At 41.9% G+C, this 26209-nt stretch overlaps 1 protein-coding gene across 1 annotated transcript in view; it reads left to right on the top strand.

The window, feature by feature from the left end:
- Positions 1-4290: 4290 nt before the first annotated feature.
- Positions 4291-26209, top strand: part of DYTN (dystrotelin) — a 51846-nt gene continuing 29927 nt past the window's right edge. Inside the window, exons 1-9 of the mRNA XM_043573448.1 lie at positions 4291-4309; positions 7069-7143; positions 10282-10483; positions 12251-12336; positions 12852-12952; positions 17749-17820; positions 18316-18479; positions 23047-23158; positions 24845-24993. Of these exons, the coding sequence (XP_043429383.1) occupies positions 4291-4309; positions 7069-7143; positions 10282-10483; positions 12251-12336; positions 12852-12952; positions 17749-17820; positions 18316-18479; positions 23047-23158; positions 24845-24993 (980 nt within the window). The remainder of the gene's footprint in view (positions 4310-7068; positions 7144-10281; positions 10484-12250; positions 12337-12851; positions 12953-17748; positions 17821-18315; positions 18480-23046; positions 23159-24844; positions 24994-26209) is intronic.

The following is a 26209-nucleotide window of genomic DNA, read 5'->3' as shown; positions in this document are numbered from 1 at the left end:
CTATTGTATATACATACCACAAAGTCTTTACTCATTCATCCACTAATCAACACTTAGGTTGTTTCTATATCTTGGTGACTGTGAGTAATGCTTCAATGAACACATGAGTGCAGGTATCTCTTTGAGATACTGATTTTATTTCCTCTGGGTATATACCCAGAAGTAGGATTGCCGGACCATACGGCAGATCTATTTTTAATGTTTTTGAGAGATCTCCGTATTGTTTTCCATAATGGCAGTACCAATTTACATCCCTACCAACGGCACACAAAGTGTTCCCTTTTCTCCATTCTAATCTGAGTCGATTTTCGTAACAATTTTTCCTTGAAGTTGTTCATGCGTATGTAGATATGTGTACAAAGCCATCCTGTGATTTACGTAAGGGACTATGTACACATGTTAGGGTGCAAGGTGTCACGCCCCTTCTTTCTCTCTTGGGAGTTAGAGTCTTCGCATGTATGTGCAAAAAGCTGTTAGATAGAGGGTGAACAGAACACTGGCTGCCTCAAAAATCAGTCCCCGTGCGCAATAAGCAATGGTCACCCAGTCTCTGGTTGGTGTGCAGCCTGCTATGTCCAAACCAGGGCATGCTGGGATTGTGCGGGAAGTTTGAACCCTCTGCCTCCCTGCTTCCTCAGGGTGGCGCTGCTCTGTTTCAGGAGGCAAAGAATATCAATTATACATTACGGTTTACGGGACCTACTGTCATATGCCAGCGAAAAATGCCCCCTCACTGAGGATCTATGGTGTAGTACAATCATAGTAACTGGCTTTGATTTATAACCCAAAACATCCTATGAAAAAGAAAAAAATCTTACTGTGACCAAGTCTACCTGAGCCTGAACCGGGAGGTGCAACAGTTAACTAAACCTTTCCAGAAGTAAGTGAAACCAAAACAGTCCTGGGAGCCCTCAGCCCGTCCCAAACCAGCCAGCCTTGCAGCTCAGACTATCAGTTGCTCAGGCTCACGTGCTTACGTTACTTTCCGACAAACCGTGGTTCATTTGTATGTACTTAAATACTTGTCTGTTCAATGATGTCATTTTGACTGGAACTTTGGACATTTTGTTGTTGGTGGTGGTGGCGCTACGATTCTTGAGCCACATAATTAATCAACACCAGAGGGCTGCTCAGATCTCAACAGTGCAGCGTTTAGTAAAACATCCCTCTATCACCAATACCTCTGATACTATATTCCTCGATCCAGATAGAGTGGAACATGAACCTCGTAAGTACGATTTCAACTTTGAGTCTACAACACGCAAAAGACAGAGATTTCACACAAGAGAAACTTACTCTCTTCCCACATTGTCTTATCTGTTCCCAGAAAAATCAATGTAATTTATCTATGAAAAGGCAAATGGCGGGTTGATTTTTTCCCTCCTCTTGATCCACGTGAGCCCCATTGTTAATCAGTTTTTCATTCTTTATTTTTTTAAACACAGAGTCAATTTTATTCTTTTTTTTTTTAATGTTCATTTATTTTTGAGGGAGAGAGAGAGAGAAGGAGGGAGAGAGCATGAGTGAGGGAGGGGGAGAGAGAGAGGGAGACAGAGAATCTCTGACAGTGCAGAGCCCGAGGCGGGGCTCATACTCCTGAACCAAATGGTGAGATCATGACCCGAGCCAAAGTTGGAGGCTTAACCAACTGAGCCACCCAGGCGCCCCCATTTTTCATTCTTTAAAACGTCCCAAGTTTGAGTTTAAGAAACCAATAGTGTGACACTAATACTTTTCAAAAAGACAGGAATACATTGACTATCCTTGGATATCACACTTTTGAAAACTGATTTTTACAATGAGATATTCTGGAGTGGATTCATGACCACTTGTCATAATTGTTTTAAGTGCCTCGGTTGGGACCATGGACTCCCAGACATTCTGGCTCTTCAGGGCAGAGAAGTAATATACTCATAAAGTAATATACCCACGCTTTGGGTTCTAACCCTTTTGAAAGGCATGTTAAAATCAGCTCTTTACTTCCCCGGCAGTCTGAAAACATTAGTAAAGTTCTAATACATTTGGTTCCTGAGACGTCATTTTTTAAAAATTTATAAAACCGTATTAGGATTCCAACAGGTTTATTTTTCATCTGAATTTCTTAAAAAGTAAAGACATTTTCAGGTGCTACTCAAAACTTCAGAGGAAATGTGTACTTGTGACAAATCATTCCCATTTTGAAGACCTGCGTTATATTTGGTGACTTTTAAACTGTGTAGCAATACCTCTGAATTTATAAAAGAGTTAATCAAATGAATTAGATTTCATTCCCAGGTCACTCTTATCTGGGATGGCCAGTAAGGTGGCCATTAGCTGGGATGTGGAGGCTTTTTTACAGGTTCATAATCTCTACGACAACCCCTGCTCTCCATAGCACCCAGAAGACGCTTTACTTGCCTCTCCTACACATGAAAGTAACGCAGAAATAGCCATTGAAACAGAGACGTAGGAGTAGCCTTAAATTATTCAAGATCTTTATTACTAATGAATGCACTTTTGTGAGGCCTTAAAAAGGGTGCAACCTCAATGTCATTGTTTTACAGGCAATTGCCGCGCAGTCAGAACAAGACATCAGCTCTCCATAGGAATGCCACGTCTGGAAATCTGTTATGACTCAGCTTGTCCCTCTTTCAAAACTGCCGAGTTTTGAAACAGTCCTATACGGACTGTTTGCTAAACTGCTTCTTCCATAAAGTCCGAAAGGTAAGGAGCTGACGGGAAGGTGGATCAATTTCATCTCCAGCTGTACTGTTGATGGTACAGGAGGCTGAACCCTTCTCACCTACCTGGGGGCTTTAGGAAGAGCTCAAGGGAGCAGTTGTATGCCCCCAAGGAGTTCTAATCTGATTGCCCTTGCTAGAACTTTTCAAAACAAATCTTACTTGAATATATTTGGAACTTTCCTAGTTTGGGGCAAGTCAGGGATGATCACTATCGCTGTCATTTTTAAATAACTTATGCAATCAATTTTTGTTTGCAAAACCGTGCCATTAAATAACTCATTCATTAGAAGAGGAGGAAAGTGCTATTTAAATTTAATTGTCATGCAACTTTAAATTCTTTTTTATGTTTATTTATTTTTGAGACAGAGACAGAGCGTATGTAAGTGGGGGAGGGTCAGAGAGAGAGAGGGAGACACAGAATCCAAAGCAGGCTCCAGGCTCCAGGCTCTGAGCCATCAGCACAGATCCAACACGGGGCTCAAACCCACGAACCGGGAGATCATGACCTGAGCCAAAGTGGGACGCTCAACCAACTGAGCCACCCAGGCACCCCAATTGTCATGTAACTTTAAAAAACAGTTCTCAACTGCTTATGTTAAAAAATGGGTTTTTGGGGCACCTGGGTGGCTCAGTCGGTTAGGCGGCCGGCTTCGGCTCAGGTCATGATCTCGCGGTCCGTAAGTTCAAGCCCCGCGTCGGGCTCTGTGCTGACAGCTCAGAGCCTGGAGCCTGTTTCAGATTCTGTGTCTCCCTCTCTCTGACCCTCCCCCGTTCATGCTCTGTCTCTCTCTGTCTCAAAAATAAATAAACGTTAAAAAAAAATTTTTTTAATGGGTTTTTTTCTTAGAACTGTGTAAGGTTTCTTAGAGCATAATCCATTAACCTATTCTTTTTGTTGTAAGTTCAAAGATATATATATATATATATATATATATGTATGTATATATATATATTTATATTTATATGTAGTCTGAACAATAGTTGCAACATGAAACAGCAGGTAGCTAATTGACTACTCTCTTTAAAATAAAACATCAATTGAATTCTGTGTTCAATACTCATATATGCATATTTGCGATAAGGTGTTCAAATGGATAGTATTTGTCAGAAATTTAATACATCGATTATTTAGTATAGAACTGCTAGAAGCTTAAGCATTGAGATCTTCAAATTTTGTCCTTAAAAATTCAAGTAAATTTGCATTTTCTTGAAATGAGAATCTAGTCTCCTGCTAAAATTATAATGCCTCAAAAGTTCTAAGTATTCACATATTAGTCTCAGAAGCTGTTCTCAATTTCTGAGGTACAGCTCCAAATCCCTACAGGCATGGCCAGTATAAGAAGCTTCTATCCCTATATTCCTTATTTTTATTCCCCAAGGAGAGTACACAGGCTCTCTGAACACCTTTTATTCATTACTTCACAGGGGAAATGGCTTTGCTTAGCGGTCTTTTTGTCCCCCCCCCCCCCCTTTCCCCTTCCATTGCAAAACCTTTCTGCTTAAAATATGGATTTATTTCCAGTTCCAGGGGCCCTCTTACCAACTGCCATTCTAAGAAATTCCTGAAATGGATCCAGATAAACAAGGTGAGTACTATTGTCGAGGTTCTGAGCACAGTCTGTAAAAAAAAAATTAGGCACAGATGCTGTATTTTCAGACCTCTGAGTTACAGAACAGTAGACGTTTGGCATCTGGCTGAAAAAGAAACTAGTGGGTGATTGAAAAGATATTCTTTCTTTTTTTTTTTTTTCAAACAGAAATTCATCATGTATGGAAGAGAGTTTAGTCTATTGTCCCCAAAGCACCAAAAGTAATTTAACAAAAGATTTGTTCTCCATATAATTGCACTTTAAATTGCTATTCACATATAGCTTGTCTTATTTTTGTATATTTTCTTGTTTACTGTTAAAATGACATCCTTGTACCTATTTTAATGTCAGGGGTAAGTTCACAGTATTATGGGGGCCCAAAGTTGGGGGAAAGGTCTCACAGCTGTCACTATATAAATATTTGATAAATGGGTATGGGGACACCAGTGCCCCTTTCTACCAATATTTCTGAATGCCAAGGTAGGCCCAGGACTGGCTTGTGACATTTTTATTGCTGAATCGAGTTTCAGCCCTATTCTGCTACCTGAAATCTAGAGTGTTAACTTCACTTGCTTTACGTAAACTTCGGTCATATCTCAAGTGATTTATCTAAAACGACATATGGATGAGTCAAATCATCTTTGGGGTTCCCAAATTGAAGCCCTCATTGTAATAAGCTTTATACGAAGAGGTAGATAACCCGTTCAAAGCCCGACGTTCTCTCCCTAAAGGGATGCCTCCCGAGTTTAGTGTCACCAGAATCACCTGGAGCCTTTGTTAAAGTGCCGCGCTCCACCCCCAGAGTTTGTGACTCAGTAGGTCTGGGCTGGGGTCTGAGAACACGCGTGTCTAACAGGCTCCCAGGCGGAAGCTGCTTGCTGGAAGCCCTGAGGACCACCGGCCAAAAATCTCTCTTTCTGGATCATCGCACTAGAGATGATGCACAGCTGAAAGATAGGTTATTGCATTCTGTCTCAGCAGACATATTGATGTGCTGACACGTATTGATCTGGCTAAGCAAAAATAAGAATCATTTAAAGCAACACGTGTTTCCCAAATTGCTTCCATGAACAAGACCATATGTAGCTTGTATTATTATTTCTTTAAGCATCTAAAACCACTCTCTTCATAGCTTTGAGCCTGAGACGTCAAGCGATTTCTTCCTTTCTTGAGTTTTCTCCCACCAGCAGGAAAGCAAAAAAAAAAAAAAAAAAAAAAAAAGCCTTTAGGAAGCAGAGCTGGTAGTGAATCACCTGGGATACTCATTCATTTGCCACGCTGTATTCTGTCACAGCTTGCCGCGCCATGCTGCATAACTTCATCAGAGGACACTGCAAAACGCAATCTGACAGGAGTGCACTGGGCCAGATGGTAGGGCAGCTATAGAATCGCTCTTGCACCCATGACAGCATCTGGGAACCCGCAGAGCCCCTAGTTTGCTGATTTTCGATATTCGCTTGTTGCATCGGAGTGGAGCCAGGGCACAAAAACTGGCCAGTTTCCAGAAGGAAAGACAATGTTGGGCATTACATTTTTGTAAAACTATTTCCACACCGTGACGGCTGCTCTCAATTTGTTTTCCTTCTCCAGAATTATAGGGCAGAGGGGTTTCTGACTTCTCCATACTCCAACACTGGACTCATCTGAAAACCGGAAAACATTTTCCAAACATAGGGAAATATTAAATAACAAAAGATTTAGCACAAATTGTAGCTTCTTTGATATCGTTGCATCTGTTCAAAAAAGGGGCGGGCGGAGGGAGATGTGGAGAGTTCATAGGATTGCTTGTGTAATGACGTTTTAAGGCACATTTACCTGAGGTAAATGGCTTCCGCTCATGATCGTATATCGATCACTGAATTCGTGTACGTTCCAGGAGAGGCTTTTGGTGGCTCTAACCCCCGAAGGGTGGATCTGACCTCGTTTAGCACCATAAGCCCCTCAGTGGTTGAGCATAGTGCCTGGCACTCCGTATCCATATGTGCAACAGCTAGAACTTTCCCCCCACAACCCTCCAGGGCACGAAACATTATCTTCTCAACCAAAACCAGGGCATTGTAACTTGGTAGGCAGTTCAGATCCAGTTAAGTTTGGGAAGGAGCCATGCCTTAAAGACAGACAAAAACTTCTAAGCTTCTTATGCTGAACATCCCATCAGAAGTATTCAGAATTTCTTGTACAGGAATGAGCCTCTCGCCCCCTTCGGGAAAAAGAGAACCGTAAGTACTAAGAATTCAAGAAACCAGAGATATCCTCTATGAACAATTTGGCAAACGCTCCTAGAAATTAAGCTCCACGGGACAAGGATTTGTATCTGTTTTGTTCACTGCCATAGTTCAGAGGCCTGGAATCGTGCTGGGGCCATACAGTAGGAGCGCACTAAACATTTGCTGAACAAATGAACGGATGGAGAGTTCTGTGTTGTTTTCATTTATAAATATATGTGTGTACATCTGACTACAATATATTAACAAAGTTGAGTTTATACTCTACACAGAGTTTTTTATCCTATTTGTTTCACTCTTTGTTCCTTTTTATTTAAAATGTTTAGTGGACTCAGAGGGTACCCTCTAAGGTCACTTGCAGCCTAGGACATTTTTGTTGTTGTTGTTCGCAGGTAGGAAAAAGAGCTCTAAGACTGTTTCCTCACCTGCAAAATAACAGAGCTACGTGATCTCTCAGATCCCCCTCTTGGATGTGGGGTTTACCTAACGAGATGGTCTTTTTATTCATGATATTTCATCTTTTCTTTACAGATGCTCTTAACAGTATTGAGAATTCCATTTACAGAACAGCCTTCAAATTACGATCAGTGCAAACTCTGTGCCAATGTAAGTACAGGCTCTCGTTAAAAACTCGAAAGCATCTGATCCTGATGTGTGATGTGAAATTCCGAGAGAAAACAAGTACTCCCCCACGTGAGCGACTGCTGGATCCGGAAGGTGTGATCTGTGCATTCACCGCATTAGTAACAGAGAAGGTGGAGTGGAGGGGGGCACACCTTGCGTGTTCCACACGCGCGTAGCCTCACCAACAGGAGACGATAATTCGTGGATGAGGATTTTATTTTAATTTTTTTTTAACTTGGTTTCTGGACATGCTTTTGCTTGTTTCCTTTTCAGGATAACAATAGTGACACAAAATGAAATTACAAAATAAGTTAGTTTGGAATCTCCACTTGTAGATTTAAGCATGACAATTTTAAATTCCTTCTGCCACATAAGATTTGCATTTGAAATTGTACCTCTCTCCCTGAACGTGCAAAAGTATATTCAGATGAATAATCCTTGGGCCACACATTTTAAAACTATCTCAAGAGTTCTCTGAGAACTGCTTTTTTTTTTCTGCATTAAATTTGTATCTGCTTAATTGCTATGATTTTCTTTTCTTATACTGTCATCATAGGCAAACTAAGGTAAAATGTGGTAAACATGTTTATTTATTAAAAATTGTCCAAAATGAATTAGACTGGGCTCTAGCTATGAAAAATAACAGGGATTCGACATCTCTAGTAAGTTCTGTATTTTGCATTATAAAATCTCTTCATAGGAAATAATTTAAGACATGTATCATTTTAGACCTAAATGAAGTTGTGTTACACATATGACATTTCTCCTGAAGGCTGAAATTTTTTTAGGGGTTGCATGGGTGGCTCAGTGGGTTAAGCAACTGACTTCGGCTTGGATCATGATCTCACGGTCCGTGAGTTCGAGCCCCGCGCTGGGCTCTGTGCTGACAGCTCGGAGCCTGGAGCCTGCTTCGAGTTCTGTGTCTCCCTCTCTCTCTGCCCTTCCCCTGATCACACTCTGTCTCTCTCTGTCTCTCAAAAATAAATAAATGTTTTTTTAAAAAATTTAGTAAGTAAAAAAAGAAATTTTGTCATAGTTTACCTTCTGCCTTACAAGTTCTAGAGACCAGTGGTTTTCAAATTATGCTTTCACAAAGTGCACATGGATGCTATTGAACACAGCAGGAAAGGAAGTGGGAAAGGGAAGTACAGGCAAGTGAGGGAAACGTAAAAGATCATCTCTTCAACCAGTACAACTCGTTGTCTCTATTTTCTCTACTACATTCTGTACAAGGGTCCTTTGAAGAAAGATTCTCGGCTTTTTAAACAGTTTTTTTTTTTTTTTTTTTTTACTTAGCAAGGCAGACAAACTCACTTGTAAGTATTATTTACTCTTCCAGGAATCAACAAAAGGCAAAATATGCTCACTGAAAGTTTACACTCAATTATGCTATTTTCCTGGGGAACTTCTCCATTAAAGAAAGTTAGCAGCGAATGTCTGTGTAAGCCCCCATCATCAACGCCTGAGTACGTACAAACAGCACAACTTGAGGATGTACCTTTTTGAACTTTTTATTACCCCTGGCATTAGAAACCGAGTATAAATAATACTCCTGGGAATATTAACAATACACAAAACCAGTATTTCAAAGTTCTGCCTAGAAGCGATATCCAAACAATAATCTGAAAACAAAAAAGTCCCCAAACCAGAGATAAAGCACGCGGTGAGCTGCAGACGGCGGGATCCCAGAGCATCGCGCATAAATCTTGTGCTGAGACGAACCAACGCGCACCACCATTATCTGTTTTGCTGTGATACCGAACTCGTGGCAGGGGACAAGAACGCCTTGCGTACCGCATGCCAGGCCAAGGGGATGCGTCTTGCGATTGCGCAACGATAAAACGGTTTGCGCCCTCTACCACCTGCAGCCAGGGTTTTATTAAAGCCACATCCTGAAACCTACTCCTCACTTCTGCAGACTCTCTTTGAAAGCAGTATCAGAGAACAAATAAAAACTTTTATTGTACTTGCTAGATTCCTTATCTGCGAGGCTGATTTATGAGGTAGAGAAAGGCGCAGGGTCTTATCATTTCACACACTGGAGCATTTTCAATGCCAGCAGCTCTGGGTGCCACTGACATCATCTGTCAGATGGTGCAAGTGGGTGTTTATTAATTTTGTCTGTTATCCTCTGTCGGCAAGAAACCATAGGGTTAGCTCTGTTTCATTCTTCCTTGTATTCATTGCCTTGTAAAATTTTTAGGAGGTGGTAAAAAAAAAACATAAGAAATAAACCATTATTTTTTGTAAGCAACTTTATTAAGTGCCTTCCCTAGATAATAATACCGATGGAAGGGAGATCAACAAAAAGAAATATTACCGAGGCAAGGAAGGGACTTGAAGAGTCTCATAATTCAGCAACTGCTCTTTATTATAAAGATCACGGGTTTTTTTTTTTACCTTAGGCAATTGCATTTTAACACAATATTCCTTCTGCAGCAAAGGTGCAGACACGGAAAACTATATTTGAACACAAAAGGTAAATTTACTCAGTTCATTTACTAAAGAGTATAAAAATGTTTTCGCCACTTTTCAGCACAGTGCCCTAACTTCCTTGGAAGGCTGTTTTTCAAATTTCTCACGTTTTCCCCTTTCAACTTCATTCTATAAAGCACCATTCTAGAGGTTATGCTGGCAACAATCTGGTAACAATGCTGTACTAACAGATACGCTTTTCCAAAATCAAATCTACTATCAGAAGAATAGGGCCTGAATTCTACACAAGAGATATGCATCCAAATAGTGGTTGTATCTAATTCCTTTTGAAGAAAAGAGCTGCCAGGGCATGTGGGTGGCTCCGTCGGTTAAGCGGGCGACTTCGGCTCAGGTCATGATCTTGGGGTCTGTGAGTTCGAGCCCCGCGTCGGGCTCTGTGCTGACAGCTCAGAGCCTGGAGCCTGTTTCAGATTCTGTGTCTCCCTCTCTCTGACCCTCCCCCGTTCATGCTCTGTCTCTCTCTGTCTCAAAAATAAATAAACGTTAAAAAAAAAAAGAAAAGAGCTGCGATTAAAAAAGTCTCAATTAAATGCTAGATAGATGACATTTGCTTTATTTGAAGGCTTTATATGAAGGTTTTGTTCCCATTGGAAAATAAGACAACTTTTCGTTTGCTTCCTACAGTGGACTTGATGGACAGCTCTCTGATTCAGCACGTCCTCCTACGTCACAGTTTCTGGGAAGCAAGAGAGAGCCCCCTCTCTGTGCAACACCTCTTTAAGGCTCTTCAGGAGCTGTTTCAGAGAGTCAGGGCGGAAAATCCAGGACAGGTGCATCCCAGAGCTTCAGAACTCACTCTGAGCCTTCTCACAGCGATGTATGACAGGTGAGCATGTGAAGGTCACACTGTGACCTCAAGGGCAGTGTTTAGTCACCACTGGCCAGTGACCATTTGGTGTTTGTCTAAGGTTCGATACATGAGAAGGCTTCTTTGTTTTCGGCAAATGTATTATTCATTCAGCAGAGGAACGAAGAAGCACACGTTTATCAGTTTCACTAATACCCATGGGTAGCAAAAAGGGAAAAAAAACAAATCCACATTACTTTGGCTTCACACAAACTCGTTTCCACTCTAGACACACACACACGGCTTTTGCCAGGGTGATTGTATGCCTATACATGGCAAAAAAATCACACTTTTCTCTTGAGTTCCTGGTAGCTTATTTGTTTGCTCATTTCCTTGTAAGCAATGATCAGTTTTTGTTTTGTTTTGTTTCTCAGGTGCAGTAAGGTTGAATAACCTGTGTGTGGGTGGCTAACCTATTGTCTTAGTCTGTTTGGGATGCTACACCAACGTACTGTAGACCGGTGGCTTAAACAACAAACGTTTCTCATGGTTCTGGAGGCTGGGAAGTCCAAAGCCAAGTCGCCGGCCAGTTCAGTGTTTAGTGAGGACTAGCTTCCTAATTCACAGAGGACTACCTGCTCACTGTGTCCTTATGTCGTGAAAGGAGTGAGGGAGTTCTCTGAATTCTCTTTTGTAAGAGCACGAATCCGGTTCATGAGATCTCTACTCTCATGAACTAATCACCCCCCAAAGTCCCACCCCCAAATTTCATCACATTGGAAGCGAGAAGTTTGAAATACAGGTTTTGGGGGGACCCAAACACTCAGTCCCTTGCACCTGTAAGCCAATTTAGACCATGTCAAAGGCTTTATTACGCATGCCATCAAGTAAATGGTGTGTGTCTGTGTGTATGTCTGTGTGTGCGTCTAGCTATGTGTGTGCTTCCCTGGCTCTGGGGTCCACCGTTCTTCTTTCCCACTTCATTTTGTTTACCTTATTTGGTCTTGACCTCATCCTGTAGAATGGACTTCTAAAAATCATAGTAAATATAAAACATTTGGAAAGTACAGGAAAGAGTAAAGAAGAAGAAAAGTCACCCTGAATCCCGCCTTCTGAGGCAACCACAGTTTAACCATCTGGAAAATGGTTAAACAAAAGGAAACAGTGTTTCCTTTTCCAGTTTGTTATTTATTTTTTTTATTGCATAAATAACATATCAACATGTTTTCAAGCTATTTTTTTCATTATTTCAGATTCCTTAAACATTATGCTTTCGACTATCGTTTCTAATATCAACGCCTGCCTCTAGAAATCCTCCTACCTGTGAGACATTGTTCTGCGGGTTTGAAACTGCGGAGCCAGTGAGCCAAGAACAATTAGGCTCTACGTGAGGGCCCGTGAACTGGTGGATTTTGTATATAAATGCTTGCTCCTTTTGTCCTTTTGTGCTTGTATCTTTGGTTTCCAGACATGTGTATCCTAAGGACGTGACCCGGCCCGCTCCGTGAAGACAGGGGGTATCCCTGTTTCCCTGGTGCCTAGTACAGTGCTTAGCACAGAGGAAGCACCCAATAAATAATTGTTGGGCACATGAATGAATGAATGGATGAATGAACGAATAATGAAATATTTTAAGTCAAGTTTTACTCTGTCAAAAATCTAGATAGCGGAAAACAGACTATGAAAAATGTGAACTTGGAACACAAGGTCAGAAGCGTCCGTTCATAGTGATTGTTTTTATAACCCACGTCACCCAGAATCACCCTGCCTTTCCCATCCTGGTCTCTGTGTTTTGTTGCCCTGCAGCACGGGAACGGGCTTGCTCAAGCTGGCACCTGTGGCTGCTGCCCTGATTGCTCTCTGCGGGGACAGCCCTCTTACGAAATACAGAGGTAACATACATAAGAATTTGCGTGTATCGAGTGCAGTGACCTCTGAATCTCCAACACACTGTCTCCTTCACTCATTCCTATTCCCTGCCACGTGGCTCTTGTTTGGTATGTCCTCAGCGCGGTGGAAGTTTTCAAGATGTCCATCTATATGTCCTCATTATTCATAACTTTGTTATTCTTGCTCCTTATTCGTGTGGGAATTATCCGGACACAAGTGGTTATTATTCGTTTAAAGACTGGGATTCTCCTCGCATCGCCATTTTCCAGCCTCCTGGTCTTCATCGCCGATGTGCTGAATTATCAAGAGGTTGAAATGTGAATTGCTTTTCATTAGTCATCGTATTATCTAATTTGGGAAACCTTCAAAACAGCAAGCAAATAATCAAGAAATATACCTTTCCTTTCCGTTTCCCTTCACACCTACAAATAAACTGTTTAGAATTCAAGGCACATATTCTTCAAAGACGTATTGCAAGTATTCAATTTAAAGATTTCTTTTCTCCTTGTATGTCTAGCTCTTTTTCAGCTCTATGCAGAAAATAACAGGGGAGGTTATGATTCTGGGGCACGCATGACTCGAAGGGTTTTGAGAAACCTACTAACAGATCTACAGCAGGTAAATCTCCAATACTTAAGAATTCTAAATGTGTTCCAGTTATATTAGCCACCTTTGTTATTAAGGAATATGGTTTTCTACTGTGTCAATTCTATGTTAATGTAGTTCTCCATGCAATCCCTCCCCTCTATAGCCACTGCTCTTATCTGAGCATAGACCTAATCTTTTATAATCACTTCCTAACTGGTTTCCCCAACTCAAGCTTCTCCTCCCTCCAACTCTGCCTCCACCTTGCTGTCAGTGACTTTCCAAAATGCAAATGTCACCCGCATGCCTAAAATTCCTCCTTGGCCATTCAGGTCTATTGAACAAAGCCTAAATTCCTTAGCATCATATGAACAGCTTTCCTGGGGCAACTTGGTGGCTCAGTTGGTTGAGTGTCTGACTTTTGATTTCGACTCTTGATGTCAGGCTCCTTGCTGAGTATGGAGTCTGCTTGAGATTTTCTCTCTCTCTCCCTCTCCCCCCCCACCCCCCGCCGTCTGCCCCTCTCCCCTCTCTTTCTCTTAAAATAAAACAAAACAAAATGAAATGAAATGAAATAGAAAAACAAAAGAAAAGCTTTCATGATTTGACCCAATCCTTCTCTTTTCAAAAAGAGATAAAATCATGATTTTTATAGGAATACAAAATGAACATGTGTCCAAAAATGTATTTAACTTGTTAATTGAAAGAAAGCATCAGCAAGATGTTACAAGTAGTTAAAAGAAATAGCCCAAGAACAAACAAAATGGTAGATAAGGAATATTAAAATGAATTTGCAAGTGGATGAAAGATTGACTTTTGGGGGAGGAGGGGGAGGTTGGTCACCAATCAGGATGGAATTTATTTGCATGTCTATAGATGAGAATTATTTGTATTTCAATCTGATTTCTACCACAAGTTAACTTTAATTTTCTACAGAGTTGTAAAATAACCTAGTCACATGATATATAATGATGCATGTCTCCGTAGGTTCCAGAATCACCATTGAAAAGATATCCAGTGGTTTCTTCTGTTTGTTCCATAGTGTTTAATTTTTTCTTACCTTTTGTACACTGATTTCACTCCTTTGTATCAAAATCTTTACCCTGCCCAACATGTACCAAGTTCTCCATGCCTGACTTGTGTGGTTCCTTTTATCTCCAACAGCCTGCGTCTCTTTTCCCTTGGCGAATACTGTTCATGTCTCAAGTCATTTAGATTATTAGTCACCTCCTCACTAAAAGCTCTTTAACTCCCTGTGCATAACTTTGTTGTCAAATTTTGTTGCATTTATTGCCAGATATGTGGCTTCCACACTAGGCTGCTTCTCCAGGGGAAGGATTCTATTGCATTCGTGTTCACGTCTCTGATGGCTTAAAAAGTGCCTGGTAGTAAGGCCTTCGACAAATGTTTAATGAAAGTATAAATGAAATTCAGTCCTCAATACTCAAATAGTTAACATTTGCATCATTTCCTGTGCTTGAAGAATGTACAAATGTACTGCTATTTTTAGCCTTGCTAGGTAAGGGAATTGAACCTCCTTAAAGTAAGTATGTTACTTAAATGTTAAACTGATAGGGGCGCCTGGGTGGCGCAGTCGGTTAAGCGTCCGACTTCAGCCAGGTCACGATCTCGCGGGTCCATGAGTTCGAGCCCCGCATCGGGCTCTGGGTTGATGGCTCAGAGCCTGGAGCCTGTTTCCGATTCTGTGTCTCCCTCTCTCTCTGCCCCTCCCCCGTTCATGCTCTGTTTCTCTCTGTCTCAAAAATAAATAAACGTTAAAAAAAAAATTAAAAAAAATGTTAAACTGATAATAAATGATGTGTCTGAGCAAGAACTTCTACAAATGGATTAAGCAGACTCCAGATTGTCTTCTGTGGAAGTGGTTGCTCTCCCAGCGTAACTTTTACCCATTTCGAGAATGTCTCTACTTTTTTTCCAGCCCCTGTAAAATCCCCACACTAGGCTTTCTGCACTATGATGCCATTAAATAGCTTTCTATCATTTTTCTCCTGGGTCTCCCTCCTGGGTCCCCTTCCTCCCTGTAAGGGAGGAAAAAAAATAATCTTTTCTTCTACCCATTGTAAGGTTCTCTGGCTGGGGCCCTGTAGATTAGACTGACAAAAGACAGATTAACAAGAGAACAGACAGAAATTTATTAACATGTATACGGTGCACACACATGGGAGTACCCAGTGCTGAGTAACTCAAAGGGATGACTAGAATTCAGGCTTACGTATAATCTCAAGCTAAACAAAGGGAAAGGGTTTTGGGCTTCCTGGTGGAGAAGGAAAGTTATGAGAAGGTGACCAGGAAAACTCTGATTGTTTAGTAAGGTTTGTTGTGCGGATTTAAGTCAGTACCTTGTCCATTGATCAGAGTTGTTAAGACCCCTCCTCCTTCTGGTAGGGAAAGAGAGACACCCTTGGCAGACGAAAATTTCCTTTATAAATAAATGTACATTTTCTTTACAAAAGGAAAACTTGTGCCCTGCTTTTAGAGCTTTTCCTGCATCTGCTGGTTTTCAATGGCCTTTAGCTCAAAATAATCCATACGCCAAAGAGGCACATATTGGGGTGGCATATTCTGGTACTCTTCAGGACCAAGAATTCGGAACTGGGGAAGGTCATGAAAGGGGTGGGTAAAGAGGAAGATTATTAGAACTCTAGGACAGGGAGTATGGTTTAGAACAACCTATCCAAAATTACCTGTGATTTGATTTGGTCTTAATATCTTAGGTTCATATTGATCATGATGATATTTAGTTTATTCTGGAAATTCCAAGTAATAGTCAATAGGTTCATATTTTTTAAATGGAGTAATGATTTTGTTTTTAATTTAGAAGGTTAAACTTCAGGCATAGCTATTGGTGATCGTGGCACACGGATCCCACGGACCCTTAGGCATATCTGCCATAGCAGAGGCACCTAGCCCAACACCCCTCACATCTCAGGGCTCGAGCTAATGGGGAGCCGGGGAGATTGGAAGAGTCTGTCCATCCATTTCTGCAGGCAGACTTGTAAGACTGGAGGGCTTAGGTGGATGTCACAAAAGTAGGTGGACTGAGGGGCATTTTCCTTCTCCCGTAGAAATCCTTGTGTTCACTTTCTAGCTACTGTAGCTTGCCCCAGGCTAGCACCGTATCCAACAAACCCTAAAGCTCTGTCCTTGTTCCAGGCCCAACTGAGGTCAATGAGCTGCTGAAATGGCAGCTCGAGCAGTGCTCTGTCTGCCACCGGTGCCTTAGTACGCTCCTGAGAGAAGTCTTTGGAAGATGGAAATTTGCATAGCAAATTATCATCCCATTGACTTCCATTAAGAACTCAGAGATGGATTCCCATAGAAAATTCCAGGCCCCGTTGTGTGATTCAAACCCCTCCCCTAAGGATCCTAATTATCATTTCAAGTGGCATTCTGCCTCTGCTAGTGTTCCATCTAGCCACATGGGATCTTCCATAGCACACCTGCAAGAAATTAGTCAAATGGACAATGAATCCAGACAATTTTCACGCACACACTTAAAGCCAAAATGCGGAGGTGAAAGCCTCCTACCGAAGTGAGTTTTCTTTTGGCCGATGGCAGAATCACAGAGCTGGCAAGCCGGCTCCATCTGATCTCCTTCCCTTGATTTACATGAGGTCGACCCCCTTTCTCAGGGCTCAAGAACACCCTCCAACTAATTTTCCAGTGAGTTCAACACTCACAGGCCAAAGTATGGCCAATGAGTCAGTTTTTCAGACAAAGGCCAAATGACGTAGGGAGCAGTTACTTATGTTCAGCTGGTGACGGGGTTATTATCAATTTAAAGTACAGCCATCTTGTCGCTGTTACGAAAATGTTTGTTGACTCCTGCCTGGCTAATTGTCAGCAAAGTGGTTCTAAGTGCCACTTTCCTGATTAGAAGAATGTTTATTCGAGTTGATGGACTCAGCAGGGGGGTCTTTGAAATTACTTTTGAGCTTGCAGGCGATGCCTCCTGACAGCCAGTGCTGTACAAGACATCAGACGCGAAATTAGGACTTGTGACCAAATGGGCATAAATGGAGGTGACAGGTACACGTATTTGTGCATATAGATAATGTCAGAACCAAGTCCCTGGCCATCTTGGCAGTCACAAGGGGTTCTTAGTCCCTTAGTTAAACTCCCTTGGTGATCATGATTGAAAGGTGGAAACCATTGAGGGAGGCAGTGCAGACAGACCCCTTGGAACACCTACAACAGAAGTCAGAAGGACAAAGCTTTGTGAGCACCCCTCAACAGAGTAAGGAGTCTTGAAGCGAGATCTCAGTTCTGCAGCTAAATCACTTTTTTTTTTCACCCTGAGCAAAACAGTAAATCTCAATCGCCCCTTGCTTTAAGCAAGGATAATGATTCCTGCTCTACCCCAGAAACTGGTGTTTGTTGAAATGCCATGAAAGTGTTTTAAAAGGTTTTCCTTAAAACCGCTCTGAATATTAATACAGTATCATTGTTATATGTGATTCACAAGTAAATGAGGGCAAAGAAGGGTGAAAATAATTGGATTGGGATCATAAGAAGTGAAACAGCGACAGCCGTGCCTGGATTGCCCCAATTACTAGACTGTCTTCTCGCCCTCCTCCTTCCTCTCAGCCCCACTTTTTCCCACTTGTTCATTCATTGTCCTCATGCAGACATTGCACAAAACCCACAAATTTCTCATCTGCTTGGACTGAGGCAGTTCAACCAGTCTCAGGCACTAAATACTTGTGACCCCGTGGCTGTAAGCACCTCTACTCAGAAGTGCTGATTTCAGTGGTCACCTACTTCTCTATTTTCTCACAACTGACATGGAGATTTCTTGCCTCTTGTAGATCCCAACTGTTGTAGGGGAGAGTCGTGCTCTGTGCTCTGTGGAAAGTGCCACCCGCAGCTGTTTCCAAGGGGTGAGTATGATGCAACTGTCCCTGGGACTTGGGGGCAGATCCCCGGGAGTTGGGGGCAGACAAGTTTGCTGCCCAGTTCAAATTACAGAATTGCTACTCCACACAGCATCCGAGACAACCTAATTCAAGATATAACCTTGCCTCGGAGCATCTGGGGGGCTCAGTTCATTAAGCAGGGGACTCTTGATCTTGGCTCGGGTCCTGATCTCACGGTTTGGGAGATTAAGCCCCGCATCAGGCTCTGTGCTGACAGTGAGGAACCTGCTTGGGATTCTCTCTCTCTCTCCCCCTCTCTCTCTGCCTCTCTCTTTCTCAACATAAATAAAATAAACATTAAAAAAAAAAGGTATAAACTTGCCTCTGACTTTTCATGTGATAAACGTCTTTGGCAGAGCTGACAGAAACAGCCAGAAAAGAAAATGAAAATACATTTGCATCTATACTAGAGACCAAAGTCAAGCTGGAAACACATCTAAGTGAGCCATTGTTTTTCAGGTGTTAAGCCCAACAATCAAAGAAGAAAAATTCCTCTCTTGGTTACAGTCTGAGCCTCCCATCCTCCTGTGGCTCCCAACCTGCTATCGGTTATCTGCCACTGAAATGGTCACTCACCCTGTTCGGTGTAGAATCTGCAGGAACTTCCCAATCACTGGACTGAGGTACTCATCAGTGTTTCGCAGACGGTCATTCTCCAAATGGGTCTCGGAGTAGAGCTGTGTCTCTCCAGATTCCTTTTGAGGTCCTTCTCACAGATCTGGAACTCAGTTGATATTTTGAAAACTACTCAGTCAGTAACTTTCTGCATGACAGATCTTGGTTGACAATAAATTATATTTTATCTTCTGTAATTAATGGAGTATTAAATTCTTCCACTAACACAGTCTGATCAATAGACATTTGTATTTCTTTAGGGGGAAAATGTGTTTTCTTTTGTTACAAAAGAGATACTTAAATTTAATTTAAATATTTAGCTTAATATTTAAATATTTGGGAGCTATTTATAAGAATTACAGTAATAATAATAGTTTATGAACTGTTGAGTGTTAGGCTGAGTGGTTCACGTGGACCATTTCGTTTAAGGACTTGTTAGAACCTCTATCCAAGGTGGCATTATTATCCCCAATTCGCAGAGAAGATAAATGACTTACTTGCACATGCTTAGCAAGTAGCAGATGCTGGCAGACTGAATCCAGAGTCTCTGCCTTGCGACTATGATGCTATACTGCCTCCCAGTGCAGAAAGCTGGGAACAAGGGCTCAGGATCCAAAGGAATAAAATCAGGTTTTGTGGGGGCAGCTCACACCAAGTCTCCACTCTGCCTGGAGGAAAGGGCAGATTTGGAAGCTAGGTTTGGACATTCAGATCTTCCCAAAGCTTTGAGGATGAAAGTCGGAACCCCACCTTAGGAAAAAGGGTGCTGTTGGTCTCCCGTAAATAAAACAATGAAGAAGTGAAGTTCAAGTGGTTGAAAACTTGGGGAGGAAAGAAGGAAAGCAGCAGGTCTAGGCCAAGCACAGGGATGCCATTATCGTGGTGAATGAACACAGGTAGGGGCTGAAGGGGTGGGGTAGGACTGAATTGCTGAGAAAACCCAGTTGCTAAAAACAAGTCAAAGAAAGGGGTGTCCAGAGGGGCAGGAGTGAGGACTTGGGGACTCTGTTCCTCTTCTCATCCTATACTTGCAGATCTTTACTAGCCCAGACAGTAAGCATGCTCCCTGTGGGTATAAATTACATCCGCTGGGTCTCTGGCCAACCTGGAAATCACGTTTTAGTTTTGCCAACGAAATGAATTGGGTTTGCAGAGAATTCCGAGTACATGGTGAAATTTCATTCACGATTAACTGTACTTTAAACAATAGAACCTATAAATGGGAAGGACTGTTGGAAACCAAACCAAAGAAATCTCCATATTGCAGTGAAAAACAAACTCCTTTTATAGTGGACAGTGGAGGAACACGAATACGATGTACCATGTGATATGCAGCCAATAAATAAGTATTAATTAAGTGGTTACCACATGTCCTGCCCTCCCCCCAGGGGCAGAATTCACTTTGCAGTTATATAAAACACAGCTTTTACACCGAAATGTTTTTAAATTATTGTGTGTAACACAATGCAGATATTATTAATCCTGTTTTACAAAGGAGTCTCAGAGAGTTTGAGTGGCTCAGGTCATACGAAGGCGGAAAGCAAAAAGGGCCATACGCTAAAGTTGAGACTACGTCACTTTCTACTGAGAATGAAATTAAGCTTCCTCTTAGAAATGCCTCCGTGCAACCCATCTTTCTTTCTAGACATCCAAGGCAATGTACAGTTCTCATATATGCAGATGGCTGAGCAACTTGCCCAAGGCCATTAACCTCTCTGGGCCTCGGTTTCTTTAGAAGTAAAAGGAGAGCTGGAGCCAACGGAGTGCTAGACTTACTTTATCTATAACCTTCTGAGTCTATTAGAAATTGCACGTATTACAGTCCCAGCCTTAAGCTTGTGTTTTTGGCTCTCATAAGCTGCAGCAATAGCCTCGCGGCTTTAAGTTTTAGTGAGATGAAGAAGGTCATTTTAAAGCAGATCTGGAGGTAACAGGGAGAGGCAAGAGCTCAACCTTACAAAGAGGAGGTAAAAAAATCAGAGATTGTTCATAAGCCAGTGTTATATTTTAGCAGGATGTATCGTATTTATGCTCTGTAATAGCCATGTAAGGTTGGGATGAGATTGGGGGAAAACCCAGACTTGGTTCTCTCTTGGTAAAGGCACCAACAGATCCATCTCATCAGGGATGGATGGATCTACGCCTTCTACAAAGGTGTAGAAAACTCCGCCTTTTCTCATGTACCTCTAGGTAGCTTCTGAGCATAAAGGGACTAATGCAAGGTTAGGGTCAGTGTATTGTCCTCGATGAGTCGACTGCAGCCATATGTAATGCTGATAAAGTAGCCAGTACAGGTGGCTCATCAAATACTCTTTATATAAAATATCGTGTTCTACGTTTCACGCAAACAGCAGTTATCTTCCCAATTCTGCATGTTGAATCATTTTCAAAGCTTTGTAAAAACCTTTGTAAAAAGCCAGGCCAAGAAGGCAGGGCTTACCAGTCCCATTCTTCTCGTGAAGAAACTAAGTCATTCACTTAACTTCTTTCGTCTCATGTTCACTGAAAACGTTCAGTGCACCAGGTATCCTCCAAAGCATCTGACCTCAAGTTCCCACTTCAAGGTCACTGGTAATGGTGGGGTGTGTGTCCAAATTCAAGCCTCCTGCACCAGCGGTCTATTCCAGGGGTGAAAACAGCTGGCTGTCCATTCAGGCGGTATCCCTGGGCTCAAAGCCTAGTTCCCCCTCTGACCAAGACGTGGTGTAACTGTGTGCAAGTTGCTTAAATTCTGATTGCTTCAGTTTCTTTATCTGAAAAAATGAGAATAATAAGAATGCCTTACCTCAAAGAACTTTCATGGGGGTTAACTGTCGATACAAGTAGATGTATTGCATACACATATGCACATGTATACGTGCCTGCCCTTAGTAAGTGTTCCAAAACTTTGGAACTATTTTGGCTACCTTGGCTACTATTCTAGCCATTCGATGCTGTTTATGAATACTGTATCATGGAACGAGGTGTCAGGGTTAGGCAGTGAACAAGGGCAGCTGACGGTTGGTCTCACGGAGCTTACATTCTTCTGCTCTGCCTTCCAAGGACTGTGGTCAGAAGACCTTCTGCCATCTGGCCTCAGGGGCACTCCAAGTTTTGATTCCTCTGTTCTTCAGAATAACCAGCGGGTCTGATAGATTCGATGTGCTCTAAACCCTCCTTCTTGGCTCCAGCCTCCTTACCCCACTCCTTTCTATCTGGAACTTCATCCTCGTTGATCTGGAGCCCAATGGCACACTTCCTCCATGAAAACTTTTCTGACCTCGCAGCCCACAGGGGTCTCCCCCTCTCTCCCTCCTACAGCACTTGCCTTCTATGCCTCACATTTGGTGCATAATCACATATCGCTTAACTTTTCCAGTTAGGACCACAAGCTTCCCTATCATCTCTCTGCAGCAAGACATGAAATTTGAAGAGCACGGGGGTCTGGTCATATTTCTTTTTCTGTAACTTTCAAGGGAGGGGTTGAAAACTCAAACGTTTACAGGAGCTAGGCACGTAGTCTACATGTGAGAAGTTGGCCAGGTAGGGATTGTGGTGAGCTGGAGACTGTTATCTCCAGTCTAGAAGGAGTAGCTGTCACTTTGCCCTCACCTATTATTGTCATTGATGAAGAAGACAGAGCTTTTATGCCACCTACACTGTGTTTGGAGAAGAGAATTAAAATATCAGAAAAAAAAAGTATAGATCCCCAATCTTTGACAAACACTGTGATTCCACTCAAATATCGTCAAAAGTCACTAAATCGTAACTATGAGGCCTTACCAGCCCTCCCTGATATCACCATATTATGAAACACCCCTCCTTCCCATGGGTCTCAAGATACCCTCCTCTCCTGCTGACCATGGGAGATTTAAGGGTGTGACTGTTCATAAAAGAAGGACTTCAGTGTTGATGTATTAAGAAGCTTGGGTGTGGTGGTCGCTCCCCCACACTCCAGCTGAAGGAACGACCCTCGTCCACTGCGTTTCTTTCCTACAGACAGAGTTCTACAAAAATCACAAAAGTTGCTTTTAAATTCTTTATCTAAGGCTTTATTTTCCCCAATACCATGCAGGAACACAGGTCCAGTATTATCCTGTCTTGAAATTCCTCAAGAGAAGTCAAAAGTCAGAATGTACTGAAATCTCCTGGTGTTTGGTTTTTGGTTTTGTTTTGTTTTGTTTTGTTGTAACTTGGCGACTAAATTCAAAAGATTTGAATGCCACCATACAAAATGTGGCTTCAGACTTAGGGCTCTGTCTTCAGGGTCGTAGTACACGGTAGCCTGACTGTAGAAAGTGTTCGGTATATCTGCGGGGGCATGAATCAGACTTCTCTACTATAGTTTGTTGAATAAAACGATGTTAGTGTCATGCTGTATTATAAAAAAAATACTATCAAAAGAAGATTTCTTTGATTAAAAATAACATGTCAGAGTCACTTAACGTCCCTACAAAGTTTGGGAGAAATTTTACGCTTACTTGATAGCCGTGATATCTCCTGTATGTTCTGGGGTACCCATTCTCCACCTGAACGTTATTTTCTGAGCTCATGAGCTAGTTGCCACCTTAGCCTTACTTCCGTTTTAATTGACAGATACCGCTGTCTGAAGTGTCTCGACTTTGACATCTGCCAGGCGTGTTTCTTATCTGGTCTTCACAGCAGGTCCCACCAGAAGGCCCCTCCTGTGTTTGAGCATTGCGTCCAGGTAACTTCTAGTGCAAAATACCAAGCATTCATGAATCGGTACCGGTGACAGCACTTCACAAACTTTGCCTCCAGTAAAACCACAGATTCTGCTCCTTTCGTTCACGATAATGTTTAAGAGTAAGGAAGGGGTGGGATGCCTGGGTGGGTCAGTCAGTTAAGTGTCCGATTCTTAATTTCGGCTCAGATCATGATCTTTCGGTTTTTTGGTGAGTTCGAGCCCCCCATCCAGCTCTGTGCTGATGGTGCAGAGCCTGCCTGGGATTCTCTCTCCTCTCTCTCTGTCTCTCTGCCCCCTCCCCCACTTGCGCTGTTTCTGTCTTTCTCAAAATAAATAAATAAACTTAAAAAACAAAAGTCTAGGGAAATGGCAAACTCAACCTTAAATATCTCTCAATATAAATCTACAAATATTTTTTTACATCATAGGTTTTATTAAAACCTATTAGGGGCAAGAAAAGGCCAAACAACACTCAGTACGAAGCCACTGATAAGACACTATATTGTAGACAATATCTGAGGAATAAGAGGGGAACAGCATTGGGAGTGGACTCAAAGAAAAGGCTTTGATTTGGTAAAAATGACAAATCTAGGCTTCTAGTTACTAGTGCCTCTGGGGAAAACTTTTCTTTTAGCATGTCTTATCCTGAGCCCTAAACTTCCAGTATTTTTGCTGTAGGAAAAATGAAGGAGAAAAATTGCCATCTCGGTTTTGACTGAAAGAATATTAAACTGAGACTTCACAACTGCCTTTCAAATGTTTGGTTTGTTTTTTTTTTTTTTAAGAAAATCTACTCAGCAAGAGAATTCAGGTCTTTTGAAGAGACAAGAGAAAGAGGATAGTTAATTTTAAGCAAGGAGCATTTTCATTTTTCCAGAAAGAACACTTTCTTCTCATCGCTAAGTTCCTACAAATCCATTTCACCATATAGATTTTGTCACACGGCAGTGGTGAGAGATGTTGATTAGCTAGCCTTACGGAGGACAGCTTTCTCTTGTTCTCTCTTTAACATGAGTGGTCCACAAAAGTCAAGTGCTTGGATCTTGCCAAAGAATTCCAGTGGGTATTGTTTTATGCAACTTAACCCAGATGCTGGGTTACTTGTTGGCCTGGGGAGATATAGGGCTTCTTGAGGTTAGACTGACACCATGTGGTCACTTTGTTATTACACTTCAGATTTCAAGACCTGAAAATCTTTGAATAAAATCCCTCATTCCTTTGTTCTTTTTGGCAGAAGTTCTTAAAGTGAGGTTGATGGGTGGACTTCAGGTGGAATCCACTGATATTTTGTATAGAATTAATTGTACGAGCCACTTTTCTGTAGATAAATCCACCAGTGACCATCCAGTGTGGAAAGGAATCCACACCCCAAATGTTAGCAGCCCTGGACCTAGCCCTGTTTCATACACCTTCTAGATTCAGCCTTCCAGGTTACTGGATTGCTCTAAGGAAGAGAGGCTATTTGTGTAAGCTGAGTGATCTTTAATTTAGAAACTTACACTGCGTGGACAAGTAGACAGAATGCAAAGAAATTCATGTAGTAAGAAAGTAACATGATTTTTCTAAGGGCATAAAAGTGAATGAAATAATTCCAAAAACTTTCATGGTGGCCAGTCCACTCAAGTAAGGAAAAAAGACCACACTTAGACTGATAGGACCCCTTTTTAATGTTGGCTATTCCAGCAGATGTCAGCAAAGGAGAATACAAAATTCCTCCTCAGGACCCTCAGAAACAACCTGCTCCAAGGGCGCTGTGGGAGAAAAGAAGCTTTAAGAAGGCGGTGGCTCCTGGACCAGGTGACCCCAAAGAACATGGCTGACCACACAGAGGCCAGGTGAGTGTCCATGAGTGACGGTCCTGTAGGGCAGCCCCTCAGGAGCCTGGGGATTCAGTTATGCAGCCGGCACAGCATAGCACAGCACACACACATGCACACACACACACACACACACACACACACACAGCTGCTTTCATAATGCTGACCGTAAAGAAGGCACGACCTGGGGGTGAGAGGGTGCTTAAGATGTGTTTCCCCTCCAAAAATGATCTTTAATTTTGAAGTAGAACAAGAGGCAAAAGTACTTCTAAATGGCCCATCCTGACGTCTTAAAGGCATCAAACCCAGGAGCCTTTTAACAACTTTGCTTTTTAACCCTAGTTTTGTTGGTTTGCTTTCAAAAGCCTAATTTAGAATTAATACTTTATTTTTATTAAAAAAGGGAAAGAAAAGCACTCAGAATCCCATCACGCACAGATGAGTACCAGTCACATTTTAGTATTACCAAAACAGGAATTATGCTGTGGATACGACTTTTTTAAGTTTAATTAATTAATTAATTAAGAGAGAGCATGTAGGGAAGAAGCAGAGAGAGGGAAAGAGAGAATCCCAAACAGGCTCCATGCTGTCATCGCAGAGCCCGATGCTCGGCTCGATCCCATGAACTGTGAAATCATGACCTGAGCTGAAATCAAGAGTTGGACACTGAACCAACTGAGCTATCCGGGTGCCCCTGTGGATACAATTTTTGATTCTTCTTTTCATCTACATTAAATGGAGAGTATTTCCCCATCATTAGTTTCCAAAATATTATTTTTAATGGCCTCACTTTCATCCTTATAAGAAAGTATCATAATTCATAAACAACCTGATTATCATTAAACATTTTGGTTATTTTCAAAATTTGCCCCATCAAAATTCTGTAGTCAACATCCTTATACATGCATCTGCCTATAGTTTAAATATTTTATTACGATAAATTTGCTCAAATAAAATCATTGGATCAAAAGTTCTGAATTTTGTTAACCCTTAAAATTCAGAGTACCAAATTTGTGCTCCAGAGGGTTATCTCAAAGCTTGCCCAGCACTACTAATATATGAGGTCACCTATCACTTACCTAAAGATCACCAGCCTAAAGATGACTTTAAAAAGTCTTTGTGGGGGCACATGGGTGGCTCAGTTGGTTAAGCGTTCAACCCGGGCTCAGGTCGTGATCTCATGGTTCATGGGTTCGAGCCCTATGCAGGGCTCTGTGCTGACAGCTCAGAGCCT

The sequence above is a fragment of the Prionailurus bengalensis genome, chromosome C1 (assembly GCF_016509475.1).
Source record: "Prionailurus bengalensis isolate Pbe53 chromosome C1, Fcat_Pben_1.1_paternal_pri, whole genome shotgun sequence".
NCBI lineage: Eukaryota > Metazoa > Chordata > Mammalia > Carnivora > Felidae > Prionailurus > Prionailurus bengalensis.
The sequence above is the reverse complement of the archived record's forward strand: the minus strand, read 5'-3'. Positions and strand labels throughout refer to the sequence as shown.